This window comes from Corapipo altera, unplaced genomic scaffold, assembly GCF_003945725.1.
Source record: "Corapipo altera isolate COAL_440 unplaced genomic scaffold, ASM394572v1 23, whole genome shotgun sequence".
In the NCBI taxonomy this organism is placed as follows: domain Eukaryota; kingdom Metazoa; phylum Chordata; class Aves; order Passeriformes; family Pipridae; genus Corapipo; species Corapipo altera.
This window is the reverse complement of record NW_020884878.1, coordinates 17,402,514-17,423,406: the sequence shown is the minus strand read 5'-3', so window position 1 is coordinate 17,423,406 and position 20,893 is coordinate 17,402,514. Positions and strand designations below refer to the sequence as shown.

Sequence of the window (20,893 nt, the reverse complement as noted above, 5' to 3'; positions counted from 1 at the left end):
GGGCCCTCCTTCCCCCCCACCGCAGTCCCGACATGGCGGCGGCTGGTGCGGCGCGGGCGTTTGGGCGCCGTTCCCGGCAGCTCTTCGACATCTTTGTGGCTGAGGTTCCCTGGACAGTGTCGAGCAGTGAGTCTGCCCCCTCATCTCTCCCCTCCTTCCCTGGCCCATCTCTCACCGGTGCCGAAGCTGGCGGGGTCGGACGGCCCCTCCGCGTGTGCCGGCACAGGCCGGGGGTCGGGCCAGAGCGGCGCGGCTGCGCGGAGGCGGCGGGCCGGGCTAACCAGGCGCGTTTCCCCACAGAGGAGCTGAAGGAGTACTTCTCCCAGTTCGGGTCGGTGCAGAGGTGCCAGCTGCCGTTCGTGAGTACCTGCGCGTCCTCTGGGTCGCTGCTCATGCCCTCTTAGTGAAGCGGGGAAGAGCTGGCGGCTGGGCCTGCGGCTGAAGGCCTGCCCCGGAGTAGCTTCCCCGCTTCCTAGGAGCTGCTCTCTGGAGGCCTTATTTTGTACTCTAGTCTGGTTTTCAGTGCTCGCTACCCTTGGCTCCTTCTCCCAGCGGGTGCCACCACTTGTCTGAGAGCTGTAGGCCTTATTGAAACTTAATGGTCTCCGTTGGCTTTCAGGGAGTTGTACAAAGCACATCCCTCAGATCCTGTTGATGCTGCCAGTTCTGAATAACGAACCTAAAAGTGGTTTGAGCTTCTCTATCTTGTTATCATTCTTCTGACAGAGAATAAAGTTTTTATGTGCCTGGTCTCACTGGCCAAAATACTAAAGGTGTGGGTATGAACCTACAGTCGTTTCCTGCTGTGGGTTCAGACCCCATCCAGAGTGTGGGGCTAACCATAACCTCTGCAGGGTGCTGCCAAGCTGTTCGTGCCTCTACCGTTTAGGCTGTTTATCTTCTGAGCATGTAGGTCAGGGATCGTACTATCCAGTGCAGTTTCTTAGAGATGAGCAGTCAAAAAAAGTTCTCCTTTATGGGTAAGTTGCCGGCCATCACTGAAGTAGAGGTTCTCCTGCCCACTTGTGTTTCTCCATGGGGAGTAATAGTCTGTTAGATTAAGCTCAGTGTGTAGTGAACTCCAGTTAGTGAGCTGATGGGTTCGCTATCAGTTGAGGACTAATTTGGAAATGGAAAAAGACAGTTTGAAACAGGCTGGCTATTTCCAAACACTTGAAGCTTAGGTGCCTGCCACGCTGTTCCTCGGGCCCAGGACAATCTGCACTGCTTTGTTGCAGACCCAGCTCCATCACTGATTGAAGTGACACGCATGTGTATGTTTTGATTCAGCGATTACTTTAGGAGTTTCATTAATGCTTAAAACTGCCAGAGATACAAAAATCTGTCAGCAGTGCAAGACAGCCTAATTTAGACATTGCTGTGATACTGAAACCAGACAGTACCTTGTGGGCAAAAACTTCACTGGTGGTTTGGGAGTGCTGCCGGTCATGCCTGATGATCAGTGGCAGATTGAACCTGAACCTGACTGAAGCCTGCTTTCTTAGTCTCTTAAGCAGCTGCTTAATCTTGCTAAATGCTTTTCAAGTACTGCAGCCACTTAAATGTCAGTTCTGTTGTGACTGGCTTATTAGTAGGTAAATATTGCTGTTTGAAACCACTGTCTCTGCATTATTCCTATTAACTATAACTTAAAATCTTGAATTTTTTTATTATTGCTAGATTCAAATTGAAAGGGAGGCAGAACAGCTTTTGCTAGGCCCCCACATGCTGTCAATGATAGCAAAAGTCTTAAAGTGTGAAAAAAGCTTCTGAAACAGCAAGTGTGCCAATTTCTCTGATAATTTCCGAATCCTTAAATTCAATATCCACAGAAAGTTTTAACAGCCTATGTGAATATTTGATATAGTAATTGTGTTTTATTTTTTTAACTGGTGATTAGGACAGAGATACAGGCTTTCACAGACGTTATTGCTGGATTAAATTCTCAACTCCAGAAGATGTTCAGAACGTGTTAAAGAAGGATTCCCACATACTTGAAGGTTCCAAGGTAATGTGCTAATTTCCTTAATGAAGTAATGAGTTGACACTCTGCCTGTGATTTGACACAGTAACATGAAAATATTCAAAGTGTGATTAAGCATTTTGCTACTCAGCATGCTTTTAATGTTTTCTAAATAATTAACACTTCTGTTTATTCCCTTCTCTCACCTCAAGGTGTTAGGGTCGAAGATCCTAGGGATACCACAGAGATCACACTCTAGAGACCAAAAACTGCTATGCTAAAGCAATGTGAATACAGTAAAACCGTTTGAGATCTGCAATGCAATTAGTTTGTAATTTGCAATACAGGTTTCTGCAGATGGATTCCAATATCTAATCTGGATGTTGGTTGACAGGGGAAACATGACAAAGTAATGCTAATCTTTGAACTTCAGTGAAATTTATTTTTCTTCAGCCATCATTTCATACAGGAGAAATCAGCTGCCTGCTTTCATGTGTTCAAGATAAAAAACCCCCTCCACTAAAGCTAATTTAAAGTTCTCTCCATCTTTAACATTTTACATGGTAGTGAAGGAAAAAATGTGACACTTTGGTAATGTCAGTGCATGGTATTGAGACAGTGTGCATGGTCTAGTGCAAGTGTGTGTCATTGACTGGTCACTTAGAGCCAGACAACTGTATCCTCTAGCTTCACTGCAGCAAAGAAACAGAGCAAAGAAATGACCATCCCACTGCTTTGCAAATATTTAGTATGCAGTGGTGGAGACAGATAAGGAAAAAAAACCAGTGAGTCAATGGCTGCCCAAAGCCAATGATTTATTATCAGGTCTCATGTCAAAATCATTAGAAACTTGCATCTAGTGTGTTCCCTAAATTGGGGATTTTCTTACAGACTTACATGTGCTTCAGCTGATCTCGCTACTCAGACCTAGTAGTACAGAGTGAAGCCATGAGCAACAAGCAGGCCAGACACGATCAATTCATGCCTTTGAATAATTAATAGGAATTCTTCAATATCCTTTTGACAACTAGTTGCTCTATCTTGAGACTTTGAATGCTAGGAGATAGTAAGAGTAAAATGAATTGGCAAGAGACTTCAGAGATATAGTATGTTGATTGTGAGAAAGTGTTTTGCTTGACATGGTTCATACTACTGCATTGGTCTTCATTGGTTGTGGTTACCTATTCCCAAGAAGAACTGACCTGTGAGTTACAACTGTGGTACAAAAATGGAAGCAAAAATTAAAGACTCCTTAAACTCTGACAAGACAGGCAGTAGTCTGATCTCACATAAATTGTGCTGAACTAGGGTGTTATTACCAAAATAATACTAGAAACAGTATAGGTGAGTAGTGTCTATTTCCTGTAAATTATTTTGCTGCTTTTTTATTCTTGAAGCTGTAAAATAGCCACATTCATTTAACTGCCTAGGCTTCAAGGCCTATATTCTCACAAGAGGTGCAAGATCTAAAAGGCTTCTTTGTAGTAAAATAAAAAGCAGAAGGCAGACAGCAGTTAGCTTCATTTCTTAAAAAATGCAAGCTTCTCTAGAATACACGAGCACTTCTCCCACTTCATTTTAGGCCAGGTTTAGACAGTTACTTTCTATTAGTTCCACTTGAAAGCACAAGCTTTAAAGATGCATTTTGCTGATAGAATCAGCATTTGCTGTGCAATACATATTCAACTTTGCTGTCAGGAAAGCCTTATCCTGGGGCTCATGGAACTGAACCAGTTATAAACATATTTTCTGCTTTCTATATCAGTGTTCTGGATGATCGGAAATGAAAAATACTGAACCTTCTTGCCTAGCTAATCTGAATAATTTCCATTGTTTTCAGCTCACTCTCAAACAGCAGACCCACAGAAGACGCAGTCAAAGAAGGAATCCAAGGGAGTGAGTGGTGGAAGGAGGCTTTATTTCACTAAATGTAAAGAAACTAAAATAAAGATTACTGAGAAACTATGAACGAGTACTTTTTTTAAAACAGAATCCAGCTGTTTCCCCTCCCTTGTTCAGATAAAGGGTATAGCCACACTAAAGAAACACCGAATCATAAACACCCCAGCATCTGTTACAGCATAAGACGGTAATTATATACAGCAGGAAAGCTTTTAACAGATTAAGTCAAAGCTTGAACTACCTACAAAAACTAAAGCCGTAGGAAGGAGTCTACATTCTTACCCTGAGATGCTGGGCAAGGGAGAATCAGCAAAGTCAGAGAACTTGCTAAGAATAACTAATTCCCTTATGAAATGTTTCAAAGCGGTCTCTATTCCTCCTCTCTCCAGGGGCAGCTGTCCTATGTAGAAGAATGGGTGGGTGCGTGTACGGATCCACACAAGAGTTGTGAACTGCTATGTTACAATGCAATCCTCCTATACGTGTACGATATTAAAAATTCTTTTGCATGAAGTCCAAGCTTGAAGTCCGTTTCCCAACCTGTCCAGGAGCAGAGGCATTCAGTCCTTCCTCCTCTTTTTGCTCTCATGCTCATGTTCTTTGGGGCGGCTGCTATCTGAGGGCCGTTTAGAACCACCGTGTTGCTTAGCTTCTTCCAGAAACTTGTCCAAACCAAATGGATCTTCCTCAAATTGAACTGGTCCATCTCTGCCCCTCCCTCTGGTGTTACGATCAGAGTTAGAAAATTCTTTGTCAGGAACAAACCTGCAGGAGAAGGTGATAGTCAGCTGAACAACTTCAGAGTAGTAATTAAGAATATTTCTTAACTTTGTTTTCTTACCTGTTGGTCTTGATTCGAGCTTCTAGATCATCACCATACATGTCCTTATCCACATTTTTACTTGGCCTGTAGATGTTTTGGGCCATATCTTTGCCACTTCTCCAAGGCTGGTCGTAAACATTATAAATTTCATCCTCTCCTCCAGCAAAGCCACTGTCCATACCCTGTGAAGAACAGCAGAGCACCACAAATGAGACTGCAAAACTTCAGCAAACTTATTTTAACGTCAAAATACACTGATGGTGTTATTCAGATACACAAAAATGGTATTGTGTGATTTACTATTGATTTCAAATTATTCCAAGCACTTAAATCAGGATATGAGTGGGTTTGGGTCTGGGATGAAGTCCAGAGTATGTAACATTACAAGCCTCAGTCCTCTTCCAAAGAGCCAACAGGAAGGATTATAGCCATCCATATTTCAAAATAATGGATCATTTCAGTCTACCCTACAAGTACAGCTGTCTGCTAGCTAAGTAGCTATGTGTAGCTAATGTGTATTATTCAAAATTTCTGGAAAACACGATTTAAGCTGACTGATCCAAATCACACAGAGATATAGAAGTGCCTGCTTGTTCGTTTTTAATTCATCAGCTTTCCCTTCTGCCTGCAGATCTTTCATTGGAGACATGAAAAAGAATGATTGACAAACTGCAAGTCTATTCAGGGACTTTCTGAAGCCTAATCTAGTTTTTCATCTCTGAATAGTATAAAGTTCAGGGAAAATAAATATTGCTGTTAACTATTTATATCTTGCAAAGCATTATTAACATAAGCAATAATGGGAATAGCAAGTATTTACTTGCTCCTCTCTGAAAGCAGATTTCCCTATTCAGTCAGTACATCTGTACAAGAGAAGAAAATGAGGTCACTGCAGCTTGAAGGCAAAAATCATTTCTTTCTCCCCACTCCCCAGTGAGAAAAATAACAACACTTTGATCCAGTTACACATTCAGAATATTACTTTTTTTTTTTCCTAAGGCTATTGATAAAGGAAATTAATAATTTCCTAACCAGTTCTGTAGAGACTTCTTTCAGAGTGTATCCACACCAACCATAAAAACAGGCTCACTTCAGTATTCTAGCCATACCCACTAAGGAAGGATGAGTGTGTTCTCATAGAAAGCTACAGAGCTGTGAAAAGCTATTTTACCTTGCTCTGGTTGAACAGCCTCTGGTCATATTGGATTTCATTGGATGGCCTGGGGTTGGGTACGCCTAGGGCAATAACTTCACTGATATCTCTGTTCTCATTTCTCTGCAGCTTTGACCTGAATTAAAAATTTAAAGTTTTATTAGGTCAGTAAACCATACTTGTTGACATGCTCAATTGCAACCTGATCCTGTATTAGTTGCTAACCATTTGCCTCAGGAGCCGGATTTTGACTGTTGCCCTTCCTTACAAGGTAACATTTAAAATTTGTCTCCTGGCAAAGGAAACATTTGGAAAAGTTATGTTCAGCTGGGCATGACATTTAAATTTGCTTTCCACTATCTTCAATTTACATCAAGCTGACTTCGTCTAAAATGTCATATTTGTTTTTTGCAAGAACCAGTGTAGTTATATTCTGGGAAGGCCAAGCAATCCAATTTTAAGATATTAGAGATTTTAAGCCTCCAGAAACCATTTGTGCTCAGAAATCTCACTGGCTTCAGCAAACAAGATACTTCACCCTACAATCATAAATCTAAGCTTACTTTAAATTAATAGTTTCGAGAAACAAAGCCACCATGTCTGGTCTCATCGAAGTTATAGGATCAAGGTTTCAACCTTTGCTGTCAACACTTTAATTAAATCTGAATATACTGAAGTTCTGCTAAAAAAACCTCCACCCAAAACCAACACACCACTCCCCCCTTTCTCATTCATATTGAAAATTCTACACTGAAGAGAGTACTGCAGTATTTTAACAGAGTAATAACTTTCCATACAGTGAATGAACTGTGCTTCGTAACAGTGAATATCTCCACAAGGTACAATTCAGGCACTTACACTGAGCAGAAGTCTCCCTAGAGAAGAATAGTCTCCCTAGTGGGAAAGCCAGTGCCAGTACAGGAATAAAGCAGCTTTTTCTTGTGACTCACCTTTTGTCAGGGGCTGCCCGGGAAAGATTTCTGTCATGCTGTCTCTCTTTGCGCCGGTCATGTCTGATTTCGTCTCTTTCTCTAGCTTCTCCATCCTCTGAACAAATGCAAGATTGCTCATTATAGACAAATATTTGAAGTCTGAATTAATTATGCCACAGACACTGGCACAGTAATTCTATTCAGTATTCTTTTACAGAAGTGACCCTTACCACTGTTTAAAATGTTACACTTTAAACAAACTAAACACATGGAACACCACAGGTTCTTGTGCCACAAGCAATTGACTGTCCTTTACAAGAATCAAAGCAGACATATCCCAACAACTGTGTTTTCCCAACCTTTAAAAGCTTAGAATACTTGTCTGTCTAAAATTAATATCCTAAAACACTTACAGATCATTATATCATAATTTAAGTGTAAAAATATTGTTCAAACACACAGGGATTTAAGTGCTTTGAAGAACATTCTGTGATGTAGTATCAGAAAATCACTCAGGTTGGAAGGGAGTCTAGTTCACGACCTCCTGCTGAAAGCAGGGTCAATGCTGAGTTCAAACCAAGTTCCTCAGGGCTTTTCACACTCAAGTGGGGAAAACCTGCAAGGATAGACTGCTAGACTTCCTAGGCAACCTGTTCCACTGCTGCTTGTCCTCATGGTGAAAATTGTTCTCCTCTCGTAGTTGGAACCTCTTGCTTCAACTCTTGATCACTGTCTCATTCTTCCATTGTGCAGCTCAGTGAAGACCTCTGATAATCTTGCAGGGATCACTGTGGTATGATCTTGTGGGAAAGCTCCCATTAGCTGGCCCCAAAGCCACATCTTCTCCTGGCAGAACAAGCTTCATTCTCTCAGCATCTCCTGAACAGGCAGATACTCAAGCCCTCGGACTATTTGGATGGCCTTCCACTGAATTGACTCCTGTTTATCAATGTCTGTCTTGTACCTGGAGGCCCATAACTGCACAAAGTATGCCAGATGCAGTCTAACAGGTCACCACTACAAGGAGATTATTACTTCCCTTGACCTACTGGTTACACTCCTGCAGATGCAGCTTCGCATGCCCTTAGCTTTACTGTTGCCAGGGCACACTGCTGCCTTCTGTTCAGCATATTGCCACTAGGACTCCTGGGTCCTTTCCAACAGAGTGGCTCTCTACCTTGCCAGTCCCCAGCTCATTGGGAAGAGGTTAGTACATCCTAGCTACAGGGTTTGGCATTCTATGACATATCCCTCCACCTTCTAGAGAGACCATAACTGCTCTCTAAGTTCATCATCTTGATCTTTGAAGTGTAATTTCAATCAAAGCATAACATTTATCACAGTGGTTACAATTTAGTTAGGTTAGCAGGGTTTTTTTGGGCTTAGTGGCCAACAGAACTACAGTTCTGCAAGACTAGTTATAACAGTGCAGGAAACAGAATATCGCATTTACCACCTTTGAAAACTTAAAAGATGGTTTAGTTCTTCTAAACAAAGTTGCCCTTCACCTGCAACAAGCTTCTTCTAAAAAAATAATTAGTTTAGAACCGTCTAAGAAAGCCATCATTTGCACTGCTGCATTAATAACTCTGAAATTCTCAACTGTCCTAAACCTGTATACACCCCATACTGCTGTGAGGTTCAAACTTGGATTCCATCAAACCAGCCAGTCAATTAACCAATCGAGTGAAGATATGAACAGATGTCATGCTTAGAAATTTCAGATGGAATTTAGATACTATAAGTTCTCAGGTTATTGCTCCAAACCCACGATGCAGAGTGTTAAAAAAAGCCATAGCATCTTAATAACACAGAAATGTACCTTTTTCAACATGGGTTTTGATCCCTGCTCTTCTCTCCCTGGCTTTCTGAGCCATTTCTCGGAGCTTTTCCTCATGTTTCTCCTTTTCCTTCTGAGCCATCTTTCTCTCCACCTGGGCACGCATCTCTACTGCCTCACGAGCCTGCACAAAGAAGACACAGTTAAAATGACAGAAAGCCTAGCACACCTGGGAGACAAGCAGATCTTCTGTCATGGAGTTATCCAGTAAACAGGACAGAAGCCAAAAGAGGAAGTTTAAATCTGGACAGCCATAGCAGTTAGAGCTGAGAGAGAAGACACGTGACTTCCAATAATTTCACCCACACTGAGCCACTGATTCAGAGACAGTGGGGATAAGACCTTTAGTCTTACGTTAACCAGGAAGCAGGAGAAATCAAAAAGCTATAAACTATTCACAGTTGATTTTCCCAAGGAAATAAACATACAAAGAAGGTAAAACGATATGGAACAAAACAGTTTAAACAACAACCTGACCTTTCTGTCAGCAATGTAGAGTGCCTCAGCAAGCTTGGCAAAGTTTTCATTAATATGAACAGTCTGCAATCCTCTGCCATCTGCAGCCAGACGCTTATCTAGTGGAATGGTGTAACCCTACAGTGAAAACAGAGAGGAAATTAATCACAGAAACATTATTTGTAATAACAAGTATTATTACATTTATGGTGTAAGAAAAGAAAAATACATATAAAACTCACAGGCCATCATTAATATGTCTCAATGGATCTCCTTTTTATATGTACTTCAAGTTCTTACCAGATAATACTAAGCTTCACTCCAATTCCACATTCCCCAAATCTGAATCAGTTTCCCTTCAAGTTTCATCTTTGGATAAAAGACAGTTTTTGATTGATAAAGTCCACTCTTTACTCTGTGTTAAGACCTATAGATAATAGCTTTTCCAGTCTCTAAGCTGTTTTACCATTTTTTGCTTAAAAATCATTTTACCTAAACAGTTTTCATACCTCTTAAGAGGTTAGATGATTCAAAAAGAGAAAGTAAAGGGCAAGACTACAGCAAAAGTAAGACACACTAAATGCCAATTCTGCTTTCAGAAGCTGAAACCTAAAATTCCTTATAAATGTTATTTTAAGATTCTTTAGCGAGCTCTACAAAATTTTTGCTTTGGTTTTACCATCTGTAACCTAAAATTTGATCTTATAATTAGCACCAGTCCCAGTTAGACAGCTGTGTTGGGGTAAGGAAAAAAAAAAGTAACATCCAAACATGCAGCTTTTCCTTCCTCCACTTGAAGAGGCTGCCTCAGGACAACAGCTTGGTAAGTTTCAGAATGATTCGACCAGTTACTGCAGTGAATTAATAAACTAATTCTCCCCTCTCTCTGGGTATAAACTTAATGGCTTATAAAAATCAAAGGGACAAGACTTACCTACTCAAACAAGGAAGAAAAATAGCTAAGCTGACCAGTGATGAAAATTAATTAATGAAAGAATTCAACAAGGAAACTTTCCAGAAATGTGGACTGCAGTATTAAAAAGAAACATGCTTGGGTCTCTGATACCCTTCTCTTTTTCAGTTTAGATGGCTTTACTTGTGAACTCCAGAGATTTTGGTTTCAGACTGCACTATTATGGGGATTTTAACTAATGCCATTTTTTCCTCTCAAAATTTATAATCTCTGCCAGGAACTAACACATCTTCCCTCAGTTCTATACTCCTCTCAATTTGACAACCCTTATATACCAAACAGAAAAAAAATGAGCTGTACAATCATGTGTTCTCCATGCTGGAAGCCAGCAGTTTACCTAACTCTAGAGGTTTAAAACCAGTATTATTCAAGCGTAAATCATTCAGTGAAGTTTCCCAGGAGGGTGCAACATCAGAAAAATAAAATTGCAAGAACATAATTACCTTTGCATTTTTCCAGTTTGAAATGCATGGAGGAATTTTCCACTCTTGCTGCTCTTTCACAGTCATCTGATTTAGGAGAAGAAGCAACATTATCTTCAGATTTATAGCAAAAGGAAATACTGTTTTCTTTCTCAAAGGCAACTTTAAAACTATTGAAATAAATTAGAGTAGAAAGTTCAGGACTCCACAAAAACCCAGTTCTTCTTAAGCAGCAATAAGATGACAGAATCAAGGAATGGTTTGGTTGGAAGACACCCTAAAGATCATCCAGTCCTAAGCCCCCTGCCACGGGGTTTATTTCTGCACTGTACCTTTGCCAACACTGAATAAAGTCACGACAGCTCTTCTGCCATCTTCTTAAGCTTTCACCAAACAGGCCCTAACTCACAGCCAGCTTGTTACCATTTGCACATTTGGCAGCTGTTCAAATTGTAGCAAACTGATGAACCACTCATGTCGCAGAAGGAGCTAATCCTTAATGACACACGTCAGTGTTATCACGATTAGTTTAACAGTGTTGTCTAAAAGCAACGTAAGTGTATCAAGGCTAAAGCCTCAGTCCTCAGCCATGCCATGAACAAATTCAACAAGCAGCCCTGTATAAAATCTGAGACATCTACTTAAGCTTTGACAAGATATGTAAAACAGCTATGTAGAGAACTGCCCAAATGAAAAAATTAAAAACTAACAAAAAGACTGCACCAGGCACGAAGTTTATCAATTAACATTGCATTAAAAGACAAGTGAGGAGGAGGTGCACAAAAAGAACCAGATCAAAGCAGAACTTGTGAATCATCTAAGGATTCAAAACTGAGATCAGTTACGATATTTCATACCTTTCTACTAGGAGAGTGCATTACAGGTGCTGGAGGAGAAGGTGGTCCTCGCGGAATCTTCTTGTTAATTCTGAACAATTAAGAAAACAGTTACAATTACAGTCAGCACGTTGCATGGAAATACAGTTCAGAATCTTCTATTTGCTATGAATAAGTTTTGGATAGTTACTTGAATCTTGGAGGCTCCATAGGGTCCTTCTGCATTTCCACCATCCGAATAACTCTCTGTTTTGCTCCAGAGTTGAATGCAACGCCTTGCTGAGATGGTGTGTATCTGAATAAAACAAAGTGCTCAGTTCTCTGCACACAGCTAGATATTCCTTTCCCACCTCCATTGTTACCCAGTTCAGTACTCTAACTGCCTTTTCAGTTTATCCACACCAGTTTAAGATTTCTCCAATGTGACTTATCAGCAGCAGGTAACTGCACAGATGATACTGGACTGAGTGCAGAGACTTAGTTACACCAGACAAGAAGGTAACTTCCCAGGGCTATATTCTTCTGTTTCAATCTAGATTCTGAAGCAGAAGAAAAACCAGAACAGTACACACAGCCTGTCACAATACTCTCTGCCTATGTATGTGAAGCTCTGGTAACTTCTTACTGGTTAGTAAGAATCTCTTTACATACTTCTTTTCAGGATTCACCTCAGGCCAAATGTAACCCTGCCATGAAATTTTTCTGTGTTTGAAAGAGAAACTCATCATAAATGAGTATCAGTTTCCTTGTAATTCCAATTCTTTCCAATTGCTCATTTTCTATGAAGGAAGAACTTTGTAACGTGACTTGTCTTGACTTGAAACTCACAGTAAATACTCTGTTTTCAGGCAGCATCATTAAAAGCGATCCCTGACAAATCTGTATTTTTTTGCTAAAACAATAACCCCTCCACAAAGTGCCACAGCTCATGACATGTTGAAAGACTTATTTCTACATGCTTCAAATTAGGTGATCATTAGTGGATTAAATAAAAATATATAGGCCAGTTTCATTTTCCTTACAGAAGAACAGAATTCAAGAGGAATTTCTGTTCTCAGAAATTCAAGGCATATGCCAATTTTAACAAATTTAATGTATCACATCTTCTTACAGACACCAGCACTACATACCGAATGTACTGTGCAGGAGCCAGTTTGTCAGCAGCTCGAACTGGCATGGCTGCTGCAACTTTCTGGGAGACTGATTTCTCCAGGGCTGCTCTTGTCTTCTCTGTTATCTGAAGAAAAAATACCACACTGTGCATCCCATTGTATATGCAAGACAAAGCATACCACTGATAACTACAAACATCAGTGCATACAATACCTCTCTAATTGCCTCCTCATCTGGTCTTTGCAGTTCAGGATCATCCACATTCATGACCTCTTTTGGCACAAGATCTGTGTATTTGCTGTAAATAACCTGGAAGACATTAGATTTTAGTAGTGCTGGTGAACAGGAATACGCCTACATATATCAAAGGAAATGTTTCAGGCTCAGACTTTACTTTAGGTATTAATTAAAATTCATATACAACTATAAATGCATTACAGTCACATTATTCAATTACTCCCATAGAACACGAATATACTCTGGATCCCATTTTACAGACAGAGTAATTGAAGAAAAGAAGCTATTTGATTAAATATAATTATATACATTACTCTCAGAACTGTCATTAGAGACCATTTTCCTGCTTCCCATTCCTAGTAGTTTCCTTTTTTAAGATCCCCAAGACAGACAAAACCCCCAAGAATCAAGAATCTAAGTATTTTCCATCATCTGGATTTTTTAATTTCATTACACTTACTATTTTCTTGAAAAAACAAATACTTGAGAAATTTGTTCTTGACACTGTCCCTTATATAGGTACTTGAGTCTTCACATAACATGCAGTTAGCTTTTAGTAGCTTTAAGTTCCAATTTTATATATAAGGAAAGAACACTACTAGATGGATACAGGGAAAAATTTATTGAATTGCATTAATGCTTCACAAGTATCCAGCAAAATAGGAAGTTTTAGTTCAAAGGGTTAAAAGTCCTCAGAACTATTATCTCAAGTTCATTATACAGTGCATGTCCAACTTAAAACTGACCTTTAGCCTCAGCATTAATTAGTCACACAAGAGCCATTTTCTGCTTCTCAGCCTTCACTCCTAAAATTTTAATCCTTTGAATTATTATCAATAATATTCTAGCTTCTCAGATGCTGAATGAAGGACATCTGAAAAGCAGCGTTCCTCTAAGGTAATTAAATCTAAGGGTTTTGCTGTATGAAGAACAAAGTATGCTGAAAGGCCTTTAGAGCACCTCAGAAGACAAAAAAAGAAAATAAAAAAAATAGGTCCAAGAGGTGCTCTAAAAACTACTGTACACTGAGGTACAAATGAGCTACATGAACTATCTAAACTCTGAAGTATTGCATGCAAAAATAGCAATCTGATTATGGAAGAAATCTGTGATATAGATTAAATTAGCCTGAAAATACAAATATTTCTGTTGCCATCAAAACCTTGATACACTTGCATGTTTTAATTGTAGCCCTTTTTTGAGGTGATATAGAGAGGCAGATAAAGAAGTTACACTTCTTTTTGTTGTTTCTTTCTAGACATTTATCTTATTTTATTAGTAATGTTGAAACATTTTATTAATCTAAGATAAAAAGGAGAATCAGATTGTTTGATATTGTACTATGCCCCTCCACTACTGTATCTCATGGCAGGACTTAGACATCAATCACATTCAGAGTTTCACAAGACACTTGATAGATGCAGTGTCTTGACAGAAATTTCTTAATTTGGTACACATAAATTCCTCTCCTCGACATATTTTGTTCTGTATACCCCAACCAGCCCTGTACAGGGCTCATCAATCCTACGTGTAAATCAAGAATCTACTATCAAGCAACGCAGAATGAATTTTTTCCTTGTCAAAAAATGGTTTCTCCATATGAAGCATGTAACATTTTAGAGATCATTAAAATTGCCTGGTTGTAAGCCTGGTGCACACACCAGAGAAAAAATTGGTGATAAACTCTCAAAGCTCTACCACAAAGGAAAATACATCACAAGTAAAGAACACTTTTGATTATTTTAGTTATATTCATGTTCCCTTGAATATGCTGTGACAGGAGTTCCTTCAACAAGGGAACTACTCTCATGTAAATGTTTCAATTGAATTGTCAACCTTGAGAAAAAAGCCGTAGGTAAGTTTTGTGATTCTTTTTTTCACCTTTACCATCTAAGCCACAGCTTTGGGCCACCAAGAACAAATCCAACTCCTGCATGAAAAGTTATCCTTGCCAGAAAAAAGTAATGGACCTAATAGTTCCATTCTTTGATTTCACTCTCTCTTCTGTCTTCATAAAAACACATGTCCTTATTTTCCTAATAAGGGGACAGCATCAGTCTCACCAAAATGTATCAATATTGATGCGTTATTTTACCCTGGCTTTTAGTAATGTGAGTAGAGAAAGAACTGGAAGAATTTACAGCAGCACAAGCACCAACCACACAGCTAGTGCTGGAAATCTTTCATCTCAACAACCAGACAGAACTTCATCCTCAGATCCATAAGGTCATGCATCCAGGTCTGCCAACATTATCCAGCATTTCATGTCTAGCAGACTTTCTGCAGCCCCAAACAGACTTGTCAGACTATCACATTTACGTCAGTATTTTTCAAGGAACATTCTCTGAAGCAACTGTTTTTTAAATATGTAAGGGAACAGATGCAAGAGAGATGAAATCACTGCAATAGTAGAAACTGCTGACAAGTCATCTAGAGATAAGGGCTGGATGATGGAATGGCTGTCTCTACAAGAAGGCAGAATACTAAATTCAACTTCAAAAAAATCCATAAAATGTAGCAAAAGCAAAATTTGCTTCTTAACTCAGACCAAACAAGTAGCTCATAGAATAGGTTCAGAAACTCCATCTCATTTCTGGCAGACTGCTAAGTATCTATTTCTTTTAGCTCTAAGTATTAAGATTGAAGAAATATTTGAATTATGGCTGCAGTCCTCCGAAAAATGGAACTTCTGTATCTAATCCTGCTGATTAGATATCTGTACTATCAGAAGTTCTTAGAGAAAACATTCCACATTATTCAACTCAACACAGATCACTGAAGAACTGCTCCATATGACATCTCTGCCAGTACTTTCTCCTCCAAAACAAATCAAGCAATAGTAGTTCTGCTGCTTCCAGTGAAATTGTTTCAAATATTTGTTGGAGCCCAGAAAGTCAACTGTATCCTGAGCTGCATCAAAAGCAGTGTGGGCAGCAGGTCGAGGGAGGTGATTCTGCCCCTCTACTTTGTTCTGGTGAGCTTACATGGCTTTTTACAAGGGCATGTAGCGAGAGGACAAGGGGGAATGGCTTTAAGCTGAAGGAAAGTAGTTTAGATTAGATATTAGGAAGAAATTATTTATGGTGAGGGTGAAGAGGCATTGATGAGGTTGCCCAGAGAAGCTGTGGATACCCCATCCCTGGAAGTGGTAAAGCCCAGAAGAGATGAGGCTCTGAGCAACCCAGTCTAGCAGAAGGTGTCCCAGCCCAAACCATTCTATGAATCTATGATGTAGTTTTCCCTCAGTTTTACTCCCCCTTGAATCACAATACTTAATCTTTACTCTCAGGATTTACATCCAGCCAGATGCAATGAGGATCAAGCTGACCCAGAAGGCTTAGGTTAGGAAACCCTAATTCTACAGTTCTACAAAGCCTGGTTTTGGAAAAGCCCCACATCCCTTCCATTTTGGTAAGTATTGCTACAAAATTAGAATATAGATATCTTTGTTACAGATGCCATATGGAAAATTCATGAATGACAGTACAGATCTTCATGAATCAAACAGGACAAATGTTAACAGCTTAAATTTAACTCTATCTGTTCTAAGTATTTTCCCAACTCTGAAGCAAATAAAGCACACCAAAAGATTATAGTCACTTTTGCCTCAAGCCTACTATCATATCTAGTTATGTTTCAAAAATACTTGGATTCCAATCTGAACAGTTCTATTACATGCAAATTAAAAATGATCCTAAAAGTAAATAAAGATGCACGTGACAAGTTGTAAAAAATTAGAGCTTAACCTCGCTAATTTTTTTTCTTATTTTTTGACCTGCAGCTTCACTAAAAGTGGTATGATTATTATTTCTTGTCTACTCATCTGTTTCAGATTATTTTTATGCTTTGGAAAAAGTAACATTTCTATTTAGTATAAGTATCACATATTTAGTCACAAAATTCTTCAAATATAATTAATCTATTAGCACCTTCCTCTTGACAGATAATTCCAGACATTAGATAAAAGTCTGATGGAACTCCAATAAAAGTTCCCTCAAAAAAATATTGCCACTGCTGTTGTTTGTTTAGTCTGACTACCTTCTTCCACATGACAGCATGGAGTCCAATTTGCACTCATCTTTTTCAAAGGTGCTGCAGTAACATATGAGGCACAGGATGAGGATAAACAAGATGAGACACTTTTTTGACACTCAACAGTGTCTGTTAATTATAAAATCTTACTGGCTATAGAACCAATTTAAAACAACAAAAATTTATCTGTTAAAAATAAATATTTTTCCTGATATACTTAGAATGTTGACTCTATTTTTTTGTTTGAGAGGTAAAGTTTCCTGAACTGCAGTAAGATATGGGGCATATTACATATCCATAAGCTTTGCAAGGCATCCTAAATTAAAGTGGGAGAAATCAAATTATTTTGAAAACAACTATTCATATCTATTAACTAAAACACTCTTATTAGTTAACACTGTGCTTAGATTTTCTTTGGGTTATCCTATTTTTTACAGGAGATGCTTGCTGGAACAAGCAGCTGGTCATACACTTGGTTGTGCCTCAGCAGTTTTCCAGCCTCCAACATCTGCTTAAGAGAATTAAAGTCTAATGTAGTCCACTTGGTCACATTTGGAAAGGCAGATGTAAATACTCTTCAAAGCAGACTTAGGAGACCCAAGTACCCAGTCTCCTCAATACTAGTTAGGACCTCAAGTGTCAGGAAATTGAAGTTGGTTCCCATTAGACTGAATGAGAATCTTGCCATCACTGATCTCAGCATAAAACTTTTGGAGTATCACCACTGGTAATACTTTCTTGCAACAATTAAAGAACAATAACAAAAAAGGAGCACCAAACAACACTGAAAACAGCCAAAAGCGTCAGATGTTAAATCAGTGAGACACAAGGTGCAGTGTTCTGAAAGCTGAACTATGTTTTCTGTCTGGTTTTTTGCCCTCTCTCTCTCCATGCTGAAATGAGGCTGCAGAGCTGTTTTCAGTTTCTTGCCTTCATTGGAAAGTTTGCTAATGAAAACTACTAAGCCATCAAGTAAGTTCTGTGTAGAGACTCTCACCATTTTTGCCTTATCTTTAAATTACATGACAGAGAAGAACATAATTTCTATCTGAAATTATTTCAGTTCTTTAAGTTTAAGAGAAGAGGATGCAGTCCATTTGGCTAATGCCAGGCCAATGAGTTTAAGTACATGCAGTGTGTACATACAACTTTTCCAAGTATACATGCCAGTTGAATATGTAAAGAAATATTACCTTGTCCTTCGATTGTCCTTGTCGAGCAATAGCATCGTATTTTATTTTTCCTTCTGCATCCACCTGAACAGCCAAAGCGTTGGACATTTTCTTCTTTCGGCCCATATCCAATGGATATTGAGCTACATGAATTTCTGGGAAAGCACCCCCATCTCCAAAATCCTACAGAAAAAAAAAAGTAGTGAATGCCCAAGAGACAAAAAAAAGGTATAATATTTGCATGGATGGGAAATGTGCAGGTAATACTGTGCTACAAAAAATACAAAATTAAGTATTTAACTCACATTAATAATTGACTTATTAATTAGAACTTCAAAAATTTACCTTCTGCAATAAAGCAACTGTGGATACTAAAATTACAAGAGCAGCATTTTTGATGAAGATTTCTGCTGGGTTTTTGTTGCTTGTCACACCATAATGAAGTGAACAAGTTAAAAAGGCATTGCATTCCTTTCAAAGCTTTACAATGGTACAAATGTCAAGTGTTTCCTTATTTTGACATGTAAATACACTGAAAACTGGGCCAGCACCCAACAACTCAACATTTGAACAGAACAGATAAGAGCATGATATACATGTGTTCACTTATTCCACCTATAATCTGGAACATGTATTTAATAAACAGTGACAAAGGAACAACATGGATGTCCTTCTCAGAGGACCTGTGCATTCACAGAATGAAAACAAAAAAGAACACAGACCTATTTCCTTATTAAGAATCCTTAGAACATCCTGTTTACCATCACATGTTTTAAGTAACCTGATGAATTAGAACCTCCCCTAACACAAGAATATATTAAGCAGTCTTGAAAACGCTGCACATGATAAGACTTTGCACAATTCTGTGCTCAGAGTTTATTTCTACTCCAGAAAATATACTTTTTCCCCCATTAGTGGACACATAACTGCAGTATGAATTTAAATATTTACCTCCAGTACTCGTGGTATCCATCCTTTCCGGTACCCGTACGGGGGAGGTTCCCTTCGGGATGAGACCAGAGCAGTCTGCCTGGATCTTTGAGCCCTAGCTCTTTCTTCTAGTTCTAGCTGGTCTTGGGACAGCTGGGTTGGAGCTGGCAAAAAACTGCATGTCCACGGACAGATGCCAAAAGAGAAGGAGATACAAAGTTAATTCTGATAACTTCATTCAGTGACACTCAACTATGCTCAAACCAACTTCTTTTTAAGTCATTACTTTCTCTACAATCACTCTCTGGAGATTAAGAAATAATTTATGGAACTTGAGTGTTACGCTTCTAAACCTGGGAGCAGTAACTTCTGAAATTACAGGGGCAAAAGCGACGTGTGCTTTCCCAGGATTCTGGAAGATTGTTAAAACAACGAATGCTAAATTAATCCACATTCACATTGTGTTTGAACAGGAGTGTGACTATGCCTGTTCTCCAACAGGAATGACACATACCACCGTGTGCTCTTTCCACCCTACGGAGAAGAAAAAAAAAATACGTCCCTAAACCCAAGGACTCTCTCTTTTCTCAAAGCAAACATCCTCAGAGAAATCTCTCAACAACCACCCCCTCAGCGCCTGACATCTCACGGTCAAACACAAGTCAGACCCCAATTGCTTGACTTCCTGTTTTTCAGCTCCTCCGGTCTATGGAACCCTTCTGCGCATTTACTAGGGAAGCGCCCAGACAAACTCGGCATTCCGGGGCAGCCACTGGAGCTGCACTCCCGAGCCCTGCGAGGGACACGGCAACTCGTAACAAAGACCGCTCGCCCTCTGAGTCCGTGAGGGAAACTCAACACAACCCCATGGACCCGACGGAGGCTGAGGGGCTCCTTTCCTCCCGCAGGGAACACGCGAAGGAGGCAGAGCCCTCAAGCAACGGCACTACCGAACACCCGCTCCCGCCGGGGCAGGGCGAGGCGGCTCTCCCAGGCCCTCCCCGCGGCCCCGGCCCGGCCGGCGGGCCCACTGCCCAGGAGAGGCCGCGGCCCCGCGGCGCGCCCCCCGAGCGCGGCCCCTCCCGCCGGCGGAGACCCGCAGCGCAGCGGGGTAGCCCCGGGCCGGGCGGGAGCCGCGACACCCTCAGGGCCCGGCCGGGCTCGCGGACCCACCTGGTGAGCGCCATCTTGGCCTCCGCCGAGCGCTCCGCACCCGGGCCTAGGGAGGGCCAGCTGCGCATGCGCCGGGCTCGCAACGCGGCCCTGGGAGTTGCGGGTTTGTGACGTCACTCACAGCGCGGCGGTGCACGGGCGGGCCGCAAGGAATCCTGGGAGGTGTAGTTTTATAAGACCGCCGTTTATTCCTTTCAGCGGTCCCGATCAGCGCTCCTGTGGTACTCAGGCAGTATCCAGTAAGTTCAGTAACTTCACAGTTCATGCAGATGAAGGTGTCCAAGAGAAAAGCAGGAAATACAGAGCAAACGGATTGAAATAAAATTTCTTATTCTGATGTCTGCTACTTGGAAATCATTGAACTGGGACATGGGACAGAAGGGAAGAAGAGAGATTGAAAGTGGAATAAAACATATTGATTTAAAATAAAAGCTTCTGCATTAAACACCAGGAGTTGTCTATATTAAATGGGCATTTCTATGTTCCACAGGAGTTTTTCTTTAAATCAAGTCAAGAAATGGACTCTTTAGAGGATAATTAAAATTTGGAATATGGAAAAATACTTCTCAGGGAGTTGTAATAGATGGGAACTAGGGGGAGCTTTACACGGGCAAGTTGCTATTTGTGTTGAATGGGTAGTGTATGTCACCATACATAACCAAAGACATTTACTTATTAATTAGTAACTGCCATCACTGCATCACATCTGGTGAAGCAAAGGGAGAAGAGTCCCACTGGTCCAGGCACAGTTCATCTAGCTGAGAAACACGAGCCAGTCAGAGAAGAAAATGTAGAATGATTAAAGAAACAAACATGGTCTATTGGAAATTAAAAAATCATACCATAAGAGGCAGGAAGAAAATAAGGCAGAGTAAATGTCTGTCTTGCAGTCTTTAGTCAATTTGTCTGTCTCATTATCTAATCTGCAGGGCAGAC

At 40.2% G+C, this 20,893-nt stretch overlaps 2 protein-coding genes across 2 annotated transcripts; one reads left to right on the top strand and one right to left on the bottom strand.

Moving 5' to 3' along the window:
* The first annotated feature begins 5 nt into the window (after nucleotides 1-5).
* SLIRP (SRA stem-loop interacting RNA binding protein) lies at nucleotides 6-3,928 on the top strand. Its single transcript, XM_027637613.1, has 4 exons — nucleotides 6-126; nucleotides 301-359; nucleotides 1,901-2,008; nucleotides 3,804-3,928. Exons 1-4 carry the CDS (start codon nucleotides 33-35, stop codon nucleotides 3,861-3,863), a joined length of 321 nt encoding a protein of 106 aa, XP_027493414.1. The 5' UTR covers nucleotides 6-32; the 3' UTR covers nucleotides 3,864-3,928.
* On the bottom strand, nucleotides 3,861-20,072 carry SNW1 (SNW domain containing 1). Its single transcript, XM_027637609.1, has 14 exons — nucleotides 19,958-20,072; nucleotides 18,806-18,959; nucleotides 17,876-18,037; nucleotides 12,627-12,722; nucleotides 12,431-12,537; nucleotides 11,491-11,595; nucleotides 11,322-11,391; nucleotides 10,486-10,551; nucleotides 9,091-9,207; nucleotides 8,596-8,737; nucleotides 6,792-6,888; nucleotides 5,860-5,977; nucleotides 4,707-4,870; nucleotides 3,861-4,630 (listed from the first exon to the last, which is right to left on the bottom strand). The coding sequence occupies exons 1-14, from the start codon at nucleotides 20,023-20,025 to the stop codon at nucleotides 4,426-4,428; spliced, it is 1,671 nt and encodes a 556-aa protein (XP_027493410.1). The 5' UTR covers nucleotides 20,026-20,072; the 3' UTR covers nucleotides 3,861-4,425.
* Between the last annotated feature and the right edge of the window lie 821 nt (nucleotides 20,073-20,893).